Consider the following 22,504-nt stretch of genomic DNA (forward strand, 5'->3'; position numbering starts at 1 on the left):
GCATATCTAAGATTATCTAAGATCATACGCCATCAATAAATATGCCTTCATTTACGTCTTCTAATGCCTCTTTAAACAATTCTTCTGAATACATATTAAAAAGTAAAGGGAAAAGCACACATCCTTGTCTTACTCCACGATTTATAGGTATTTCTTTCGATTTTTGTTGGTCTATTGGTATTATGGCTTTCTGATATCGGTATAGATTAGTATAGGTATAGCCATAATATTATATAGTTGTGATACTTAAAACCAAAATGATTTGGATTAAGAACAAATGAAGAATTTATATTTTATTAATATTTTAACAATGATTTGTGAATTTGTTATCGATGAATAACAATTTTATTTTATTAATAACAAAAAGAAATTAAAAAAGAAAAAAACTGATAGTATAAACACTGTTATATATTTAATAATAACAATATATGATAGCATCACAATAATTAGGTAGTTAATTAATTAATTAGTTCTTCTAAAATCCTTCATCCCAACCAGATAGCTCTTCAGGAGTCTTGTCAGAATCTTTTTTAAAGTTATCAAAATATTTAGTATCTGTAGGCCCTTCCAATTTTGGTTTGAATGGTGCTGGAATCTCCATCTTTTGCATCTTTTGCCAATCCACGCCGAGAAACCATTTGTGGTTTTTTATATCTTGAATTCCATTTTTCTGCATTCCTAAACGTTCGGAAGCTACCTACAAATAAATGCGTATCTAGAGGTTGATTCTTCGGTTAAAATGAACATTTACTTAAACTAAGGGATAAAAGGTAAGCAAATATAGGTAAGGGAATCAGGAAAAGATAGGAAAAAAATAGAAATTAAAATGGATAGTTTGAAATCATTTTAAAAACGACAGGAAGTGCTTAAAAGATTATGTGTTCTGTAATAGGAATCGTTTAAATAATTTTACTAGTGCTATTTTACTACTCGCATTGTAAAATTTACTTTAAGCATTAATGTTAGTAATAAAATGACTCCTGGCCTAATGGGAATTGTCAGAAAAGCATAATTAATTATAAAAATATATGAAAATGATGAATCGGTTGCACATGTGAGTCCATTTCAATAAGGTTAAAGAAATAAATACTAGAGTTACTTATAATCAGTTTATTGTTCCTTAGTCGACTGATTTCGAACCCTAAACTTTGATGTTCATCGTCAGGTCTCCGGACAGGTTACTTAAATGCTAAAATTACAAATTGTAATTATTAGGATTCTATAAGGTGTACTATATCTCTCTCTTGTCGTTTCCACATTACGGAGAATCGTACTTACTTCCAATATTTCTAACAATTTTTCTTCATTGGTCTCTGTCTTCAGCTGCTCTGAGAGCTGCGCAGAATGAGTTTCCAGCTGAATTCTTAATTTGGTCGGATCATCTAGTTGGTGATCATCCCCTTGATCTTCTCCTCTCTCCAAAATATCGTCACCTCGGCGAACCACGTGACTGAAAAATTGCAGAATACGTTGCAGACGTATTGTGGACAGCCTTTTTTTAATCTTAAGTTGGTTTAGAATGGAAACGTTTGTCCTATGAGCTGTCCAAGCTATGCGCAGCATTCTTCTTCAGCACTATATCTCAAAGGCATCAATTTTTGGCGCTCGCGTCCGCCAAGAAGAGTCCAAGTCTCTGCCCCGTATAGAAATATTGAGAATACAAGGGCATTCACCAGTCTCATCTTAATATTTTGAGAGATAGATTTGTCTTTCCAAACTTTAGTTAGGCGACTCATCGCATTTTTTGCAATACTAATACGTCTCCAAACTTCTGCTTCACGGTTACCATAGTTAGTTATACTAGAGCCGAGATAGACAAAACTGTCTACTACATGATATTTCTGTAACATGTTAGTCAGTTGAATAGTGTGGAATCTGTCGACCACCATTATTTTTGTATTAGCTTTATTGATTTTCAGACCAACTTTATTGCTTTCGTACTCAACTCTTCACAGGTGATTAAACATTTATTGCTGATTTGCTGCTATAAGTGTAGTGCCATCAGCAAATTTTAAATTTGAGGTTTTCGTACCAGCTACTGTTACTTCACCGGCCCATCCATCTAAAGCCATCCTCATGACATGTTCAGCATAAATGTTGAATAAGTCAGGTGACAATACGCATCCTTGTCTAACACCTTTCTCGGTCTTGAATTGGTTTAAGAACTTCTGATCTAGTCGTACTGTTGCTGTAGTGGACTGATACAGATTTTTAATAAGTGTCAGCAGGTGCAATGGTGTGCGCATTTCTATAAAAATGGACCACAGATTTATCCAGCTTACACAATCAAATGCCTTTTGGTAGTCAACGAAGCATATAATCATAGGTACTTGAAATTCTCTAGACTTTTCAATGAGTTGTTTCAGGTTCAGGATTTGTTCTCGTTTACCTTTACCCGTTACAAACATCGCTCGTTCTTGAGGTATTTGGTAATGTAGACTGGTTTTTAATCTGATTTTGAATATACGCAACAAGATTTTACTAGCATGTGTTATTAGTGACAGTGTGCAGTAGTTTTCACATTTGGTAGTAATTCCTTTTTTTGGGTAGCATGATAAAAATTCAGGTACACCAATCAGATGGCCATTTTCCTAAATTCTATACAACGACACAGATAGAATGGATGATATGTAATCCTTTGTTACTTAGTTATTCTAGTATTTTATCTAGTATTGAATTAATGCCTGGGGATTTATTTCTCTTTAGCGATTTAATTCCATCTTTGACTTCAGCAAGTAAGACAGTAGGTTCTCTAGGGTGGTCAGGGGGCCACTGATTTTCTGCTGGTACCTCGTTATTTTTATATAGCTCAACACAATAGTTTCGCCATGTTTCCAATATTTCGTCAGTATCCGTTTTTAGATTACCTTCCCTATCTGTTACAGACCACGTTTGAGATTTAAATTCTTTGGTAAGGAGTTTGATCTTCTAAAATAAATCCCTCGGTTCATTTCGACAGCCATGTTCCTCATTCTCTCTGCATATTTGTCTTTTCGGTACTGTTTTCTGATTTCTTTCGATAACGCTCTGTACTCATTGTTTGTTCCGTATCTAGTTTTATGTTCTTTCCTCTCTACGTATTATCGGATATCCACGGCTTACGGCCATTGGAAACCGCTGCCTCACAGTATTTTGCAGCCTCGATTACCTTTTCTTTGAGATAGATCCAAGTGCTCTCAGGGTCACTATCTACTTGGTCTAAAGAAAGAGCTTCTTCTAGATTTTGTTGGAAATCATTGATTTTTGATGGTTTAGAGGCATGACCTTTTTTAAGAGTTCTTCTTTTGGGGACTTTAAAACAAAGGTGAACATTCAATACCAGGAGTTAATAATCGCATGCTTTTATATAACTGGATTTCTTGCATCGACATGTAAGTACAATTTATATACTCTGTGAGGTTTGTCCCTCTTACTGGAACTAGAGTAAAGAAAAAACGGGTGTGGCAGTCTAGTAGGACTGCCGGTGGAAGTTACACTTCTATACACGCATTCGCCGTTACAAATTTATTTGGGAGTCAATCTGCACAATAATTACATATGTAATGCTATAGGTAAGACATAGCAGGAAGAGAAACAGAATTAATAACAACTTACTAACAATTAATAAACAACTTTTGGCCTGTAATAAGTAAATGAAGGATTGAATCAATATTTTGATGAAAATATATTTTTATTTTCATATATGTATGGAAGGAGTTGAATGCAAAAATATTTTTACACATACTCTACAGTAAAATTCATTGTTTATTTTGTTATTAATATAATAATACAATACAAATTAAAATGCAATATTCATAAGTATTTAAAAATGACAATAATATACATAACTTTTCTACTGACGCATATATGTTTTACCATTATACATTTACCATGTAATAATATTAATAAAAAAGTCCTCCCCGACTGGGAATCGAACCCCGGTCTCCCGCGTGACAGGCGGGGATACTGACTACTATACTACCGAGGACATAACACAAATGTATTTCAAAATTGACAGTTCTGGATCATACAGTGATTTATTGGCATTATTATTTTGAAATACAAAAGACTAATATAATTATGAATATTTAATAAATAATACAAAACATATCACCTAAATAATAATATTAATAAATATTTTATATGTATAATATTATATGTATATATATCTTTATATAATATATATAATATTAAATTATATATACAAAAGGAATATTTTTATATTCGAGAGAGGAAGAGAGAGAAAATATATCTTCTGTCTCTCTCCTACTCATTATCTTACATATGTAATGATTTCACAGATTCACTCCCATACAAATTTCCAACGTTGAGCGCGCATATAGAAGTATAACTTCAAAAACAGAGCTATTACTCTTTTATTGCTCAATGCATTGACATTATGATAGGTCGCGATTCGTTTGATAACATTATCCCAGTCAGCATTAGTTCTTACTACATTTTTTCTTCCATTTGAAAAGCGATATGCTTTTTAAATCATTCAAGCCGGTCAGTTTAGAAATATTTTCTATAGCATTATATGCGTGAGTGTGTCATCTTTAAAATTTATTATAAAATTACGAATGTAAACTAGCGTGTGTCATACTGGCCCACTTACAACTAAAGTAAACATCTAAATGAAAACTATATTCTGAGTTACTAATTAATTTAAGGTTTTTGTTCCCCTGACACTACAACTCTTTATAACTATGCATAGCATAATATTGGCATACTTTATAACATAGGTACCTAAAAGAATCATAATAGTTGAAATTAGTAATTTTAGCATTTAAGTAACCTGTCCGAGGACCTGATGATGAACAGAAAAGTGTAGTGTTCAAAACCGGTCGTCCAAAGTCTAATTTTCTAATATTTATTTCTTTAACCTTGATAAAAATATATATCTACTTACTGGTCTACACAACTTCTCAACAAGGTGTCTAGCCTTCAAATTTATATAAGTGGGAAATGGAATATTGTCTATTCCGCCTAGAATTTTGTTGTACGTTTTCATGTGGCTTACATCGTCCGTTCTAAATGGGGTTTTGCCTGACAACATTTCAAACACGAAAGCTCCGAAAGCCCAATAATCCACTGCTCTATCGTGGCCCCTGTTTAACACTATTTCAGGAGCTACGTATTCAGGAGTACCTAGAAAAATAATGATTTGTTATTTATGTTATTTGTTTTGTAGTAGTATAAATTTAGTAGTGGACACCCGTTCCATCGTATATATATATATATATATATATATATATATATATATATATACATATATATACATCTTTGTTATCAATTATTGGAGCACTATTATTGCAATTGTCTCCACTGCACGTTATACATGCGGAGGTCAAAGGTCAAAGTGCACTCAAGTGGCTTACCTTCTACTTTATTTTTTATAGACGCAGAAAATACACAAGATTATAAAAGCTACTACAACTACTTAGGTTGATTATGTTCTGGTTATGTAATGTCCTGGTTGAGAAATTTAAGACGGTTATATGATTGCAGCTCACTGGATTTTCAGCTGGTAGCTTGTTGTTTCAGATATTGATTAAGGCATCTTTGGTAAACATTTCTTACTCTCTCTTCATGTACATACATTTTTCTTGTCTGAGTGGTACTAAATTCTTCTATTGACTTAGTATTTAAATTGATCCAACTACTAAATAGTAGTCAGAATATATTTCACTTTTGCGGTATATTCAAGTATCTTGTACTTACATATGCAGTTTTTTATTTAATATCATATAGTTTATTATCGATCTCCATCTTCGAGCACTCTAGGTGTATTTATAAATACCTTTGTGTCTAAAGAACGAGTGTTCTCGATAACGAAGTCTTTCTAATCATGTACGTTGTTCTTTTAACTGTGCTGTTCTACGTTTGTTTAGAATACTTTTGTAAAAGGCATGTTCCTTTTTCTTCGTACAGACTACACAGAAGACCACCACGGCAATCAGCTAGGATAATGAATATTGGTACTTGGCACATATTGTGGGATGATGAGACACACGTCTGTATTCGAGAGGGCACAAAACCTGCTGGACAAAATTGATAAGTGGTGCAACACATGGAGAGTTACACTTAATCCTACAAAAACACAAATGATCCTTTTCAGATCTTCTCACAGTCACAATGCTGAGATAACCAGGTAAACCAAATAGTCCTCCTCGGAGAGAATTTCAAATTAAGAAACTCGGTGCCCTATCTGGTAGCTCATTTTAGTAGGACTCTCAATTGGGACATCGACAGCAATAACACCCTATACAGGGTAAGAAAAAGAGTTAATCTCTTATAAGCACTATCTGGAAAATTTGGCAACACATCCAATAAAACTCTCTTGTAAACCGACAAGACTTTTACTAGGCCCATTATTGAGTACAGGGCGTGTGTATACACGTCACTAAACAAACTTCAAATCAACACCATTCTGGCAACAGAAAGGAAAATCCTAAGAAAGTGCATGAGGAAACATGCGCAATATCCATCAGCATTAATTCATCAAGTTGCGAACATTCCAACAATAAAGGACATAATCCGCATTCTCAGCAGAAGATACGTCCTCCGCTTAATAGAGCCAACAACAGAGCCGAACAAACTCTTAAGACTCCTTGCCATCGCCTAGAGCACATATTTATTAGGATTTCTTAAACAAAAGTTCCATTCCATCAAGCCAAGCTTCTACATTTCGCTGGTAATGAACTTCCTGATTAGTATTACAACGCCCTAGAAACAACCCCCCTCAAATATCGCAGATAAAATAACTGCACGCCGAAAACGCTGATTCAATAGCCGTTCCCTTTGTATGGCTGGTGACACCTTCTGCTCATGGCTTATTTGGCTAACCCAAAAACTCTTCTTCCTAATGCTTCTTTTTCACGATCACTACCATATTCAAAGCCCCTGCTCCACTAGCAGTATGCTACCCAAAATTGCTGATTCAATAGCCGTTCACTTTGTATGGCTGGTGACACCTTCTGCTCATGGCTTATTTGGCTAACCCAAAAACTCTTCTTCATGATGCTTCTTTTTCACGAACACTACCATATTCAAAGCCCCTGCTTCACTAGCAGTATGCTACCCAAAACTACCTACTTGCAACTGAAATTGCTATCCCCCTCAAAAGCTCCCGCAACAAGAAAACGGAGCAGCCCGTTCTTGAAGAAGCGTAAGCTTAAAGAAGGTACTAACGTTCAAACCTAACCTGCCTAGAAATCAGGTCTCTACGAACACCAGGAAGAAGCAGAAATAATTTGACTTGACAATTTTTTTTAAAATCCAAAATTATTCAACTCGAAGTCAAATCTTAATAACTTATTATTTTCTAATTATTTCGTATTCCCTCCTAGTCTACAAAACGGGATCTCTTTATACAATTTTTACTTTGGTTGTATTATCCACATATGATAATATTGGTGTGGTATTTTTTATCATTACTGCCACAAATAACATATTGACTTATTTTTGGGCATTATAAATCATGGGTAGGAATAAGTTCTTCCTGATGTTTAGTCTGCTACTGTTGCAAACATTAAAGGAGATCTGGTAATGATTGGAATCGTCGACTAAACTTTGATCTTTGACTTAATTAACTAACTAAATTTTAATTTTACAATAAATATGTACCTACAAAAACGTACCTGCAAATGTGTAAGTTTTTCCTCGATCTGGTACTTTCTTGGCAAATCCAAAGTCGGTTAATTTGATGTAGCCATTCACAGCTAACAGTAAGTTTTCTGGCTTAAGATCACGATAAATGATTCCTCTAGAATGAAGATATTCGAATGCCAATAGCACACATGAACATATGAATCGCGCTTCCTTTTCTTCAAACCTTTTATTTTTCTGTCTTTGAAGCAAACTCCATAAATCACCACCTGAAATATAAATATAGTTTTAAATCATATCTTTACCAAATAAGAGATTGTCCAACAGTAGTTTCAGCAAAATCTAACGTATAGATGCTCATTAAAGGTTGGCGCTTATGAAGAATACTCCGTTTTAAAAAACACGCTATCATTATGCTTATATGGATCAGAGATCGAACCAGATCAATTTTTGTTTATTTCGGTTATACCGTTTAAGTTTTATACTACAATGTTTTTATACTGTACTACAAAAAATAAATATAAAAAATTTAGAGGTACAAATAATATACTATTGGTTTTTTTGAACATTTGATAGTAAAATTTGTCATGCGCGCAGAAAAATCGTGTCATACATGTATATGTTTATAATAGCAGTCGATATTCATGGCTTTATTAATCATGGTTTAATTTGTGATCAAGTTAAACCGTGATAAAAGGATAGATCAAGACGAAAATTATACAAAAAAGGAAACATAAATACTTGAAACAGATAGTAAGAGATAACTGATACTGGATACTGCAGTTTTTTTTTGGACATATTCTCTATTCTTCCATTGTTGGATGTAGGTCTCCCCTAGTTCTCTCCATCTTTCCCTATCTTGAGCTGTTCTCTGCCATCTGGGACCTCCTTGTTTCCTGATGTCATCTTTCCACCTCATCTGTGGTCTGCCTCTTGATCTCTTTGCATTGTATGGACGCCACTTTCCGATGGCATTGTTCCATCGTCCTTCTTGGAGACGTTCATTGTGTCCAGCCCATTTCCATTTCAGTTTTGCTGCTTGTTCTATCGCGTCTACTGTCTTTGTTCTGGTTCTGATCCACTGGTTACGTTTTCTATCTTTAAGTGATATACCCAACATTTGTCTCTCCATCGCTCTTTGTGCCTTCCTTATCCTATCCAAATTGGCCTGTGTAAATGAGCACCGGTATTATACAGGAGTTATATACCTTGCTTCGTAAGTATAGAGGAATTGTTTGATTTTTTAGAACGTAAGAAAGTTTGCCGAACGCTGCCCATCCCATTCTTACTCGTCTCGATATTTCGGATGTTTGATTTTCTCTGTTAGCTCTGATTACTTGTCCTAGATAGATATACTCATTTACCTGTTGTATTTTTTCTGTTTGTATTTTTATTGCCTCTTGGTCTTCCGTGTTTGTCATTACTTTTGTAATGTTCAAGTTAATTTTTAGGCCTTCTTGCAGTGATATTTCATGAAGTTCATTCAGCATTAATTCTAGTTCTTGTCGTTCCGAGGAGATCAGGAGTATATCATCCGCATATCTAAGGTGATTTAGGTACTTTCCGTTAATACATATTCCTCTGTTTTCCCAATCTGTTGATTTTATTATATCTTCGAGGGTCAAAGTAAACAGTTTAGGTGGAATTATATCGCCTTGTCGGACTCCTCGTTTAACTTTTATATTATCCGTTATTAATTTGTCGTCCAGAATTACGGTCATGGTTGCGTTTTGGTAAATATCATGTATCAATTGTCGGTATCTTGAATCTATGCTACTATTGACCAGAGCTTCTTCCACCGCCCAGTGTTCAATGCTGTCGAAAGCCTTTTCATAATCTACGAATGTAAGTACAGCGGAAGGTTGTATTCATTGGTTTTCTTAATTAAGATTTTAAGCGCATGTAGATGGTCGATTGTGCTGTATCCTTTCCTGAATCCGGCCTGTTCCACTGTTTGGTAGTTATCAAGTTTATAGGTTAGTCGGTTGTTTATTATTCTTGTGAAGGTTTTATATAGTTGTGACAAAAGGGAAATAGGACGGTAGTTGTTTAGGTCTGTTCGGTCTCCTTTCTTATGTATTAAGATTGTGTTGGCATTTCTCCATTGTTTAGGTATTTTACCTTCAAAAAGACATTTGTGGAACAGTATTTTTAGCATTTTTTTTATCGTGTCTCCTCCTTATTTTAGCAGTTCCGCCAGTATTTTGTTCTCACCGGCCGCTTTATTTCTTTTCATGTCGTTTATGGATTTTTCGATTTCATCTTCAGTTATTTCTGGTAATATCTCTGAGCCAACATTTGGATTTTCCTCGAGAGATTCTGTTTAGATGATCGTGGTGGGTCATTTTTAGAACTGTATAGGTCTGTGTAATATCTTTCTGTGATTTTTACTATTTCTCCTAGATCTCTTTCTTCATTGTTCTCAGCTTTAAGCATGATTAGTTTTTTTTTCCTATATTTGTCTTCATTGTTTTTAAACTTTTGTTCTTCTCTATGATTTTCTTAATGCGATCTTCTTGGTATTTCTTTAAATCTTCCTTTATCTGTTTTCTTATGGTTTTGTTCAGTTCGGTAAACTCCACTGTTCTTTTGTTCAGGACTTGTCGTCATTTTTTTAGCATATCTTGTGATTTAGTGCTAATTTTTTGTTGTTTTCGCTTTTGTTTATTAGCAATCTTTAGGCCTGCTTCTAGTAGTTCTACTGCAGTTAATACTCAATAAATAGAGATAGAGGGAAATAAAGGAATTGGTGAAAAGAAATAATCATGGCTCCGAAACTTTTGTCAATAGAGACTGTTTTATCAGCAGATCAGTTGTTAAGTCCCGCACAAGATTGAGAAAAATATCCACAAATCGTCATGGAGGCTATAAGCGCATATGTTTGGGCACTGCGTTGTGAGTTATTAAATAAAATAATCAGTTCTCAAAGTTATAATTAAAATATTTTATACTTACCCAAACAAGATTCCATCAAGAAATAAATATACTTGCTATCTCTGTAAGTCCTGTACAATCTCACAATAAACGGCGACTTTGAACCCATCTGAATCCTTTTCTCGTTAAAAACATGTTCTTGTTGATTCTGCTCAACAATCTCAATTTTTTTAAGGTACTTTAGTGCAAATACTATCTTTTCGTTTTTAGTGTGCTGTACCAACTCCACTCGTCCGAACCCACCAACTCCAAGAGTTTTGATAATTTTTAAATCAAACAAGTTAATATCGTCATACTCGCCGTGCACAGACCGTATGGAATCCTTGGGTTTGTCTTTTACTTTGATATACTTGAAGTTTTTGATGTCCCCTAAGTGATCTACAAATTCTTTTCTAGTCAACGTTAAACATTCGACGCCAGGACTATTGGCAGTTACGGTTGCTTGTCTACAATCTTCTTCTAATAGAGCCAGTTCGCCAAAACAGTCTCCTTTTTTGTATACTCCAACGGTTCCTTCTCCTTCTTTGCTTATCGTGACAGTTCCAGCTCTAATAATATAAAATTTGTCACCTGAAAAAAAGGAAAAAAATTTATACGTGTCATGTATCATTAACCTCTATTTACTGAAGAAAAAGGAAAAATAAATGAATCTTAAAAAATCATCTTTTTCTTCTTCTTCAAAATAAATATATAACTGAATCTAAGTACTTACCTCTATCGCCCTGTTTAACAATAGCTTTGCCAGTGGGAAAGAATTCAGTCTTCAATAACGTCGAAACAATGTGCAACGCATCGCTTCCAACAACATTCAAAATCTCATTATTAGACAAAAATTCATTGATTTCTTCTTCTTTTTTCAGGTTACTCCTAAGCATAATTTGTTGGTACACGGTACTATCTAAAACCCACACCCTTCCAGAAGAGAGAGCTTTAATGGTCGCAAGTCTCTTGGCATTGTACAAAATAGCTAGTTCCCCAAACACTCTGACATCACTAAATTGACTGACCGTCTTTCCATTTACAACAACTTGGTAATTTCCTTTAGCAGAAACGTACATATGCTGTCCTTTATCTCCTTGTTTGATGATCACTTCTTTTGCTGAAATTTCTTTGTTGTACATCGCTGCTATTACGTCGTTTAGCTGTTCCCCTGATATTATTTTATGGAGGAAATCGTTACTCTTAATGGCATTGCGTATGAGCTCTTCATCACTAGAATAGTAAAAATAATAAATATATAACCTACTGTTCTATAGAAATAAGTACATAATTGGTTTTTCGGTATCGTTTATGCGCAACATAAAGCTTCTTTAAGCTTAACTAAAGACTTATAGTCTTCCCCTATAGACCATGGATCATCATCTTCACACAATTTTAATGAAAAAGTATAGAAAATCCTTTAAAATCAGACTTTGTAAAGTTATTTTTTTATTGTTTGCTTAATTATTAGCGATTATAAGTGGATCATTAGGCTTACATAATGTTGGGCCGGTTGTCCTTGCATAATTTCGCACCTGGTGTTTTGGGTATGGCGATAAATATAGAGGGAAGCCAATCTTTTGGAATCTGGCCCATATTGTTGATATCGTTAAATAGTTTCACAATAATGTCTAGATTCTCATCATCAAGTTTCTGCATAAATATCATCTGGTCATGGAGCTTTGTTACTTTTAATAGTTTGATAGTCTGTACAACCTTAGCTTTCAAAATACTTAAGTAATTACGTAAAACGTATTCGTTTATGGAATACTATAAATATAAAACATAATTCATTACTAAAAGGGACTTTTAAGTTTAAGGGTATTTTAAACACTCATACGTATTGAAAAGAGTATTAAAATAAATAGCATATTAGGTTTGCCGATGACACAGCGATAGTGACAGATAACATCGAAGATTCTCAATGTCTTTTAAGTGAAAATTACTATTTAAATGGGAATGATCTAACTCTTGCAAGTGAAGTTTTGGGTTTGAAACTAATTATCAAGAAGGCAAAAATAAAAACAATGAGTATAGATAGAAATAATTACTTAAATATATATAAGATATATGTTGCTAGAGAAGAAATCGAGTCAGTCAAGCAGTTTAAATACTTGAGTTGTCTGTTAAACTATAATTGTGACCCTGAGACTGAAATAAAGATCAGAGTAGAACAAGCCAAAAATTCTTTTTTAAAACTTCATAAATTTCTGACTGAAAGATGCCAAAGTGTTACGTTTGGCCTTTTCTTTTGAACGGAATGGAAGCATCGACCTTAAAGGTCAGATCCATTAACAACTTTAAATTTCTGAAGTGGTGTGCCTGCCCCTAATGTTTAGAATATCATGGAAGAACAGATTCAGAAATGATGAAGTATTCAGAAAGCCTCCAGGATGGAAAAGTTTTTTGATTATGTAAAAAGTAAAAGGGCTGCATATTCAGGGTACATATTACGACGAGAACGATACACTTTTTAGCAACTAGTACTAATGCTTCGTAATTCTGCTAAAAATAGAATAATTCAATGCAGACTATTTATTATCTGATCTAAAAAAAATGTACGGTGTACGCCTACGCAGAAATCCATGGCACCTTTAAGAAGAAGAAGAAATTGTTTTTTTCCCGCAATCATTCAATTCATAACCAAAATTCTGTTACGCCCTGTATATATACTGTATATGTAACAATAAATTTGGAATGCACCAAAGTAAAAATGATCTTTTCTAGATCGACGGATTTTCTAACGACAATATAATAATAAACTCTGATAACATTGAGTATTTTATTCCATTGTAAATTATCTCCAATGATAAACATTCTATGAAATTGAAAATGAATTTACTTAATTGAAACTGCCACTAAAATAATGAGTTTATTTTTTTTATTTTTTTTTTATACAATATTAAAATGATAAATAATGAGTAATAGTTACTAATAAATAAGATATGTAGCCAAAAATAATTGTTTTCGCCATCATTTTTGTCATCAAGGTTTAGCAAATAGATAAATTATTATTCTTAATGCAATTCAAGGTGCCCACAGTTAGTATAACAATTATAAATTGTAAAGCGATTATTACGAAATTAAAACTTATTTGTCATCATCATCATTATCACGGTGCTATATCCCTTAAACGGCTTCGACCTTCCCAAATTTTCTGCGTTATTCTACTCTGTCCCTTACTTGGATTTTCCATTTGGCAACACAAATCTCAGCATCCTGTGTTGCCCCGTCTATCCACCTCAGTTTTGGTCTTTTTTATCATCCACAAGGAAATTGAATTTCCTGTAGTTTACTGTATACCATAAATTACAAAAACTTTAGATTAAAGCAGAAGTCTGAATTGGTTTTGAAAAATTAGTTTACGGATTTATTATCAGATGTCGCTATTTGCGTTTATACGAAGCCATGTTAGAGTTGCTTCTACCAAGACAGGAACTATTGTTATTTTCACGTTCAGAGCGTATGTGAAAAGTCGTTCTGAAGATCCCTTTTAGGGTGAAATACGTATAAGCGGATATACAGACGCATTATACGTGAAATCAAATCTAAACTATCTTTTTCCTTTTATTCCGGTATACTCTTTATGAGTACTAGAAACTAATTTGCTAAGGATTTTTGCTTAGTTGAGGAGATATGTTGTGGAATGCAATTTAAGATTTCCCATGTCTATAATAACATATTTATCAACGTCTGTTTTGCCTTGCAATTCTTAGAAGGCACAGATTAAAACAGAATCTGAATTGGTTTCGAAAAATTAGTTTACGGCAAATTTTATTTAACAAATTCTTTATAAAATTTATATATATTTAAAAAAGACCCTTTGGGGCTATATCATAGAACATTTTCGGCCTAACAAGTCCATCATCAGTGAAGTTACTAGGTATACATACGTGAAGCCATTAAATATGTGGGTAAAAACCCTTTCAATGATATTAAATTAGTTTTTAACATAGTTTTAACATAGTATTATGTTAAAGTTTTAAACAAAGTTACTACTTAGCAACGCATGACTCTCAATTGAGGTTGATGAAACAACGATGTTGTTTTTATATGGACCCCAGATAGCAACTGAGGTAACTGACTGTTATTTTTACCTTTTAGAAACAATAAATACTACTTTTATTTTAAACAAAAAGTTTTTTTCTAACTTAAGTCAATCAGAAATTACATACTATTTGTAGGCGTGAGCTTCAAATCAGTTCAAAGGATAATGGAAAAGCCGGGAAATGGAAAATAGCTCAACTAATAATAAGTTTTCTCTTCCGTCTAAAAACAAACTATTACGTCGGTCTATTATAAGTTTCCATCTTGAAGAAAAAATGCTTCCGATAGTTAATAGATTACATACAAAACATTTGTAGAAGAAATGGGTTACACTAAAAGCAGAGTAACTTTCAGAAAAAATATGTATACTATAGGATAAGCTAAAATAATGCAGACGACGCAAAATACGGAGGACTCGATCTGACCAAACAACTATTAAAACTAATCCAAAAAATAATAGAAGAAAACAGAATTCTTCAAGAATCAAGAAGATCAAGCATCCTAATACCTCTCTTCAAAAAGGGAGACAAATCGGACCCGGAAAATTACAGAGGAATGAATTTATTAAACACAACACTAAAATTAACAACCAAAGTGATAACAAATAAACTGAATGAAATTATAACACTAGCAGAAGAACAACAAGGTCGGGGATATTTCGTGGAAGACAGTTTCGTGGACCTTAAGAATGCATTTGACCGGGTCAAATTAAAAGACGTTATCCACTTACAAAACAACACAATAAAATTAAAAGTAGAAGAAGAACTAACTGACCCAATTAAAGCTGGAAATGGAATAAGACAGGAAGATTCTCTAAACTGAAGTAGTTGCCCTTAACTTTTTTTTCTATTTAGGCGCAGATGACCAGTAGCTGTAGTAGCTAGGAATATCACATTTATAAAGAAAATTTGAATATAACCCCTTTGATAAGATAGTAAAATCCACCAATAAGTCATAAATTTTAGTAATACATATAATGAAAGTGGGCATGAAATCAAATTAGATAGGACTGTTAAAGGTCTTGTACGGCATACAATTGAGAAAATATATATAGACGAAAGGGCGTCCATATTAGACAAATTACGTAGCTTATTAAATATGATGTAGATATAAAAAGTGGTAGAGGTAGTGGATTTTCTAAACGGCTATTAGTCACGCATGCGCAAAGTACAAATCTACGCTTCCAACATGTTTTTGGGATAGTCTAAAAGTATGCATTTTGCATTATGCAGTTATGCATTATGGTTTGATTTTTTTCTAAAATGATTTATCAAAATAGCAATAATTAACCAATACAGGCTTAATAGACCAACTTCATATAACAGATTAAGTTATTTAATATATCGTTTACCTTTGAAGTTTATTATAAACTGGGAGTTTATCTTGTAGATTTTGGTCGATACGTACTGGAATGGGAGCTACACCTTCTCTTCTTTCTTGTGATTCAATTATACTGCCGATACTTGGCTAAAAAACGGAATTTTAGTTTTTTAGCAAATTTTTATAACTTATATAAGAATAAAATAGTTATTTTTTAAAAATAGTTTTATATGGTATAAAATCTAAAGTTCAACTGACAAATACTAAATTTTTAGTTGTATAGGAGCAGAAGAACGCTCACATTACTATCATACAAGAAGTACGATCGACAGGCCATAGCATAATCCAAAAGTTCACTTTAGTTCACAGTACTTTATAGTCAGTAACAAAGTCAAGCACTTGGTTTTAGCACAAGTTTTAGCGCAAATTTTGGCACAAGATTTTAAGTTAATAAGTCCACTAATGAGCTGCTTAAAGATCAATGCCAAGTTCTTCAATATTAGTCTTATTAACGTACGTGCCGCAACAGAGGACAAGTAAGAAAAAGAGAAAGTCTATTTCTACGATTAATTATAAGACACGTATGACACTTGTCACAGAAATGACATTAAGATAGTAGTCGGAGATCTGAATGCAAAAATCTAGAAGGAAATATATCTACCCCATATTGGTAAGTATAGTCTCCATCATAAAACCAATTAGAATAGGAACCGAGTAGTCAGTTTTGCAGCCGCTAACAACATGATCGTGGGAAGTACATATTTTCCACACAAAAAATATATATGATGACTTGGATTTCAACCGATGACTTAACAAATAACCAAATCTATCATGTGCTTAAAGATGCCATACGCTTCTAAGTTAAAAAATTATATGGATAATGAAAGAAAAGAATTTAAACCTAGGCTGAGAATATGTAAAATTATTATGGCACATATACTCAATACAAAAAGGACGTATTAGATAGATACGTGAAACATTATTAAGATCTACTTTCCACCGAAGGTGAAGATAAAAATCCTCCACCCCCAGTATCAAGAAACAATACATTATTAGAACCTCCTTTAATTCAAGAAGTACGGAATACAATAAAATATATAAAAAGTAACAAAACTCCAGGAAGTGGCGGTATACCTTCAAAACTTATTAAATGTGAGAGTGATGGTCTGTTCAATCAGATACTTAAAAAATAGTTTGAGTATTGAGTTATCAATTGGAATGCAGAAACTATAGGGACGTAAAAGCTTCTTGGCGAAGATCAAAGTGGATTTAGATCTGGTCGATCAACAATGGACCAAATTTTTGGGCTGAGACAGATACTGGGCAAAATTGACGAATTCAATATCCATACCTACTAGCTCTTCATAGATTTTTAATTATCCTATAATAGTCTGCTATAAAGTAAAAATTGTATGAAGTTATGGACGAATTCAAGATTTCCGATAAAAGTTTTTGCAAAGTAGGAATACAGTGGGAGAAACACTGGTAAATACACAGTTTCCTGCCGGAAATTTTTTTACTGTTTCTTAGTAATTTGGGTCTGCTAAATCCAAGAATGCCATCAGATTTCCTCCATGAAATCGTTTTCAGGAAATACGACAACAGATCACATTTCTAACATATAGGGTAATTTAATTCGGCACTACCTACGTATATGTAGTGCTGCTACCCATCAAATAAACAAAACACGAATAAAAAATAAGATATTTATTGTGCAACAATATACTTAAAAAAACCATCACACATATCTGCCAAAAAATCTTAACTTTTCATCTAACCTAACTAGCATCGCAGCACAAATCTGTTATTAGGCGTCACCTAGAAACTTCCTTTTATAGTTTTTTTTACAAAGGCTTTAAAAGGACGGTCTCTTTGAAGACTACAGCAGTAATCCGCCATCATGTGATTGTCCCATCTCCCCTGATACCCCCGTTATATTTTTTTGATATCTTGGTGAAAGCGTTCCCCTTGTTCCTCACTAAGGTCACCACGATTTTCTAGGAAACGGAAAAGTGGCTGTGAAGGTAATGAATTTTAATACTCATATGACAACCGTCTTTGTTAAAATTGTTGAGCATTTGTTCCACTATATCCCGGTAATTTTTCGATTTATTGTTTCCAAGAAAACTTTCCACAACTTTCACAAAAGAGCACCATGCATTCCATTCAATTTCAGTAATCGATTCTCTAAAATGCGAATCTTTTATAAGTTGTCGTATCTGAGGCCCATCAAATATTCGGGCTTTCATTTTTTCTTTACTAAGTGCAGGGAATTAGCTGGACAAGTATTCAAAACCATGATGATTCTGGTCTAGGGCCTTTACAAATTGTTTCATTAGTCCTAGTTTAATATATGTAACGAGGGTAATATTATTTTCTCTCGGTCGACCAATGCTTCGTTAATCTCCTTGAACTAAAGCATCTCTAAAACTCCATTTTCTTCTACTCCAGTGTTGGTCCATAGCCCTGCTATCCCAAAGACACAGGAAATAAGGATATTTTGTATAGCCACCTTGTTGTCCCAGGAGAAAGTTCACCATCTTAAAATCAACACAGATCGCCCATTGATGTTAGTTATACTTGATGTTTTTCAGCACCAGCGATATTATTTTATATTCTTCTTTCATTTTTATAGAATGCCCAATTGGTATACTTCCATATTCGTTGCCATTATGTAGAAGGACACACTTTAAACTTCGTTTGGAACTGTCGATAAAAAGACGCCAGTGATCTGGTGTATACTCCGATACACCCATTTTTTCCACAACAGTCCTTTAATATTGTTACAAAAAATCATATCATCTTGCTGAGAAAAAAAGGCAGAAAATCTTTTTTTCTATTACGGTAGTATGTAATTTTGGTGTCTGGGTGAAGAAGATTCTTTTCCTTTAGTCTAGAGGCAAGTAACTCGGAAGAATCCTTTGGAATGTTCAAATACCTGATAAAATCGCTTAACTCTTCCTAAGTAAAGTGCTCAGAACATGTGTAATCAAAATCAATTCAAAATCACTGCCGTTTTCCTCAAATCTATTAGTCTGTAGTTCGTTAGATAACTTTTCGACATTATAGTCTGGTAACGTAGGTAACGACATAAAGATAAAAAGAGGTGTGCGACAGGGATGTATATTGTCCCCATTATTGTTCAATACATATTCAGAGCACATTATGAACCTAGCGCTAACGGACATAGACTAGGGAATACTTATAAACGGAGAACGATTGAACAACATAAGATACGCTGATGATACTGTCATTTTTGCAGACAGTCTTAAAGGTCTGCAGACACTTGTCTCCAGGGTGGCACAAGTAAGTAGCAGGTTTGGGCTTGATTTTAACATCAAAAAAACCAAATACATGGTTATAAGCAAAAATAGGATACCACCAGGTCAATATCTAGTTAACCAACAACCTATAACACAAATCACCAACTTTTGTTATCTGGGTGCAAACTTAAATGAACAGTGGGACCAATCGACGGAAATTAAGATAAGGATCGAGAAGGCAAGATTAGCTTTTGTCAAAATGAAAAAAATCTTTAACAGCCACGATATAAAACTGACAATAAAAGTTAGTTTACTAAAATGCTACGTATTCTCCGTTATTTTATATGGCGTGGGGTCATGGACCTTATCTGAAGCATCACTGAAGAGACTCGAAGCATTTGAGCTGTGGTGCTATAGACGCATGTTGAGGATTTCCTGGATAGACAGAGTTACCAACGAAGAAGTACTACATAGAATGGGTAAAGAGCGCGAACCATAAAACGTCGCAAACTAGAATACCTGAGCCATATAATGCGCAATGAACAACGATACAATCTACTTCGGACCATACTTCAAGGTAAAGTGCATGGGAAAAGAGGTCCAGGACGAAGAAGAATATCCTGGCTGCATAACCTGCGAAAATGGTTTAACTTAACCACTACCGGACTTTTCAGGGCATCAGTCAACAAGGTCAGAATAGCCATGTTAGTGTCCAACATCCGTAACGGATAGGCACCATAAGAAGAAGAACGTAGGTAGACTGCTAAATATTGGAATGGGTATCTGCTCAAGCATATGTGGAATTGGTCTTATTGCTGAATCCAGGTTAGGATATGTCAACGTATGTCGATTGTTACGATTAATATCCTTTATATTTACAAGGCAGAAGTAGCAATCGTCAAAATAATTTTTTTGGTTCCCTCCATATCATTAGAACACCAAACTTTAAACATTTCCGTTGTCCTTTCGTCCACTGTCGCAAGTTATCAAGACAAGTTTTGCACACTACATGTGAAGCCTAGGATTTATCTTGATCTTGAATCTTTATGTCATAGCGAGTGAGAAGGATACGAAGAGGTAGACCAAAACTTAGATGGAAAGAATGTGTAGATGATGATGCTAGAAAAATAGGTACACCAAACCAGCAACGGTTCGTACTGTATAGGGCCGACTATAGAAACAGACTTAAGAAGTTTGAGCCTGTATTAAAGGATTGTAGCACCAATGATAATGATGATAGGAGGAGAAGAATTGGAAGAAGAAAGCCTAAAAAATATATACAGTAATAAACTAGAGAGAAGACTAAAAATAACATCAATGGAAAATAGTATAGAGGATTAATGGTTAAAAATAAACGTGGCAGTAGTAAAAACAGCAGAAGAAATAAAGGGACAAAGAAAGAAAATAAAAAATTCCTGAGTCCTGAGTTCTATTTTTTAATCACATAGAAGTTAAAAAAATTTAAAAAATGGATTCAGGTTGTATAGATCCCAAAAATATGATTAACCCTGCAAAAATCCTTTAAAACTTTGAAAAAATATATTTTTTGGGGATTTGAACGTGTTTCGCCCCATTTTTGAATGTCCAATAAACTCAGGTACTTCAAACTATATCCAACCTATAAAAAACCTGGGGTAGCGGGTAAAAAAATGAAAAAAATTGAATTCTGAGACTGAAGGCATTTTGCATATCTTAACGGGGGTACCCTTTATTTATTTCAAAGACAGCATCTTGTTGCCAGACTTTTTCGCACTATAGTGCCATACGAGTGTGACACAAAAAATTAAACTATAAGAATTTATTCTATTTCCAAGTAACAAAACCAAATATTGTTTTTAAATTGAATGTTGAGGAGGATTTCCGAAACGGTAGCCAAAACGTCAAATGTAAAATATTTTAAATTAAAATTGTGGTTGATCCTTGTTAAATATTGTAGTTAAGAGCAAAACTTTTGCACCAAAATACGACAAGTTGAAGAACAATAAATTAATTTTAAAATTTATACTTACTTTTGGAGTTTCCAAGTCAAGACTTGACGAAACAGAAAGAGTTTCATCATAACTTAAATAAATTTTACCATCATCATCTTGCTCCTCATTTTGATCGGTACTAGTTGCGGTACTGGTTGCGGGACTAGGGCTCACAGGCCTATTAGAAACAGGTACAGGGGGGGCTTTATCTTTCTTTAAAGCTGACTTGGTTTTGGTTTTTTCTTGATTAATCACTACAGCTGCATTACCGGTACTATGTTCACTAGTTTTTCCTTTTTCAATAATTCTTGCTTTTTCTGTACTGAAGTTTTGATCTCCTGACGAGTAGATCTCTTCCTGAGGCTGAGTTATTGTTACGATTTCAGCGTGTTGTAGCCTCGATGCATATATATCCTCCTCGGATTTAGTCTTGGTCAAAATTTCCACATTTTGAGCTTTTGATGGGTGTATTTGGTCTTCCTGGTGCTGTGTTGTTGTTGAAATAACTGATTGTGCAGATTTTTCATTCGCATATTCTGCGTTTTGAGTTTTTGATGGAGATATTTGCTCTTCGTGGTGCTGTGTTTTCGTTGAAATAACTGAGTGTGCAGTTTCATTCTCTTGCGAACTATTTATATTATTTGTGTCCTTTTGTGTTAAACTGTATCTTCTTGTAGCAGCTGTTTGTTGATTGGTATCCTGAATTCCTGCGACAGTAGAAACTTGAGATCTTGTACGCTCATCTTGATGGGTAGAGGATATTTCATTATCATTCGATCCAGAACGTTGTCGAGGTACAGCTCCCGCAGAACCATTTTCTTCATAATCTTTTCTCAGTTTTATTTCCGGAAGAGTAACTATTCTGTCTCTTGTTTTATCGACGTTTGTATTAAACTCTTTGGTATTAGAATTTATCACTAATGTTTTGCTGAAGCAGCCTCGTCGCATACAAAAACAAAATACCATTTTGCCACAAAATGACGGTAAACGTCACAGTTGGGGTAAGAATCACTTTGTTACGTACCACAAGATAAGATAATCATTCTGAAAACACTTCACTATTACAGAAAATATAAAGAGTGTCTATCAAACATATAAAAGTAAGCATTAAACTATATTCTTAAAAACTGAAACTATATTCTCTTATTAATACACTAAACTGTGCCTCTTACATTAAAAGAATAAATTAAAAATTTAGGTGAGAATTTAAAATCACAATTGAATATTACGAGTAGACATCTGATAAAGAAATCTTAGATATTGTGAAACTTGAGATAATTTTAAAATGATGATGAATTATTGCTGTTGATAACGTGTGTGGAATTATGTATTTTCTATAAAAATAAAAGATTCTTATCGTATAAACTCTTAGAAGTATTTACAGATTGTCTCATTTGTATTTCT

The 22,504-nt window shown here is 33.8% G+C and overlaps 1 protein-coding gene across 1 annotated transcript; it reads right to left on the reverse strand.

The window, feature by feature from the left end:
- Nucleotides 1-267: 267 nt before the first annotated feature.
- On the reverse strand, nt 268-22,357 carry LOC140432793 (cGMP-dependent protein kinase 1-like). Its single transcript, XM_072520905.1, has 7 exons — nt 21,140-22,357; nt 15,899-16,014; nt 11,234-11,733; nt 10,543-11,091; nt 7,620-7,856; nt 4,889-5,127; nt 268-697 (listed from the first exon to the last, which is right to left on the reverse strand). The coding sequence occupies exons 1-7, from the start codon at nt 22,064-22,066 to the stop codon at nt 476-478; spliced, it is 2,790 nt and encodes a 929-aa protein (XP_072377006.1). The 5' UTR covers nt 22,067-22,357; the 3' UTR covers nt 268-475.
- Between the last annotated feature and the right edge of the window lie 147 nt (nt 22,358-22,504).

Source organism: Diabrotica undecimpunctata, chromosome 1 (genome assembly GCF_040954645.1).
Source record: "Diabrotica undecimpunctata isolate CICGRU chromosome 1, icDiaUnde3, whole genome shotgun sequence".
NCBI lineage: Eukaryota > Metazoa > Arthropoda > Insecta > Coleoptera > Chrysomelidae > Diabrotica > Diabrotica undecimpunctata.

What these genes read in the sequence shown, in the direction of transcription:
- LOC140432793 (XM_072520905.1), bottom strand. Translation starts at nt 22,066, where the DNA reads ATGGTATTTTGTTTTTGTATGCGACGAGGCTGCTTCAGCAAAACATTA. An exon ending in TGTTAAACAGGGCGATAGAG is followed by an intron (nt 11,092 to 11,233) that starts GTAAGTACTTAG and finishes CCTTTTTTTCAG; the next exon opens with GTGACAAATTTTATATTATT. An exon ending in TTGAGAAGTTGTGTAGACCA is followed by an intron (nt 698 to 4,888) that starts GTAAGTAGATAT and finishes ATTTATTTGTAG; the next exon opens with GTAGCTTCCGAACGTTTAGG.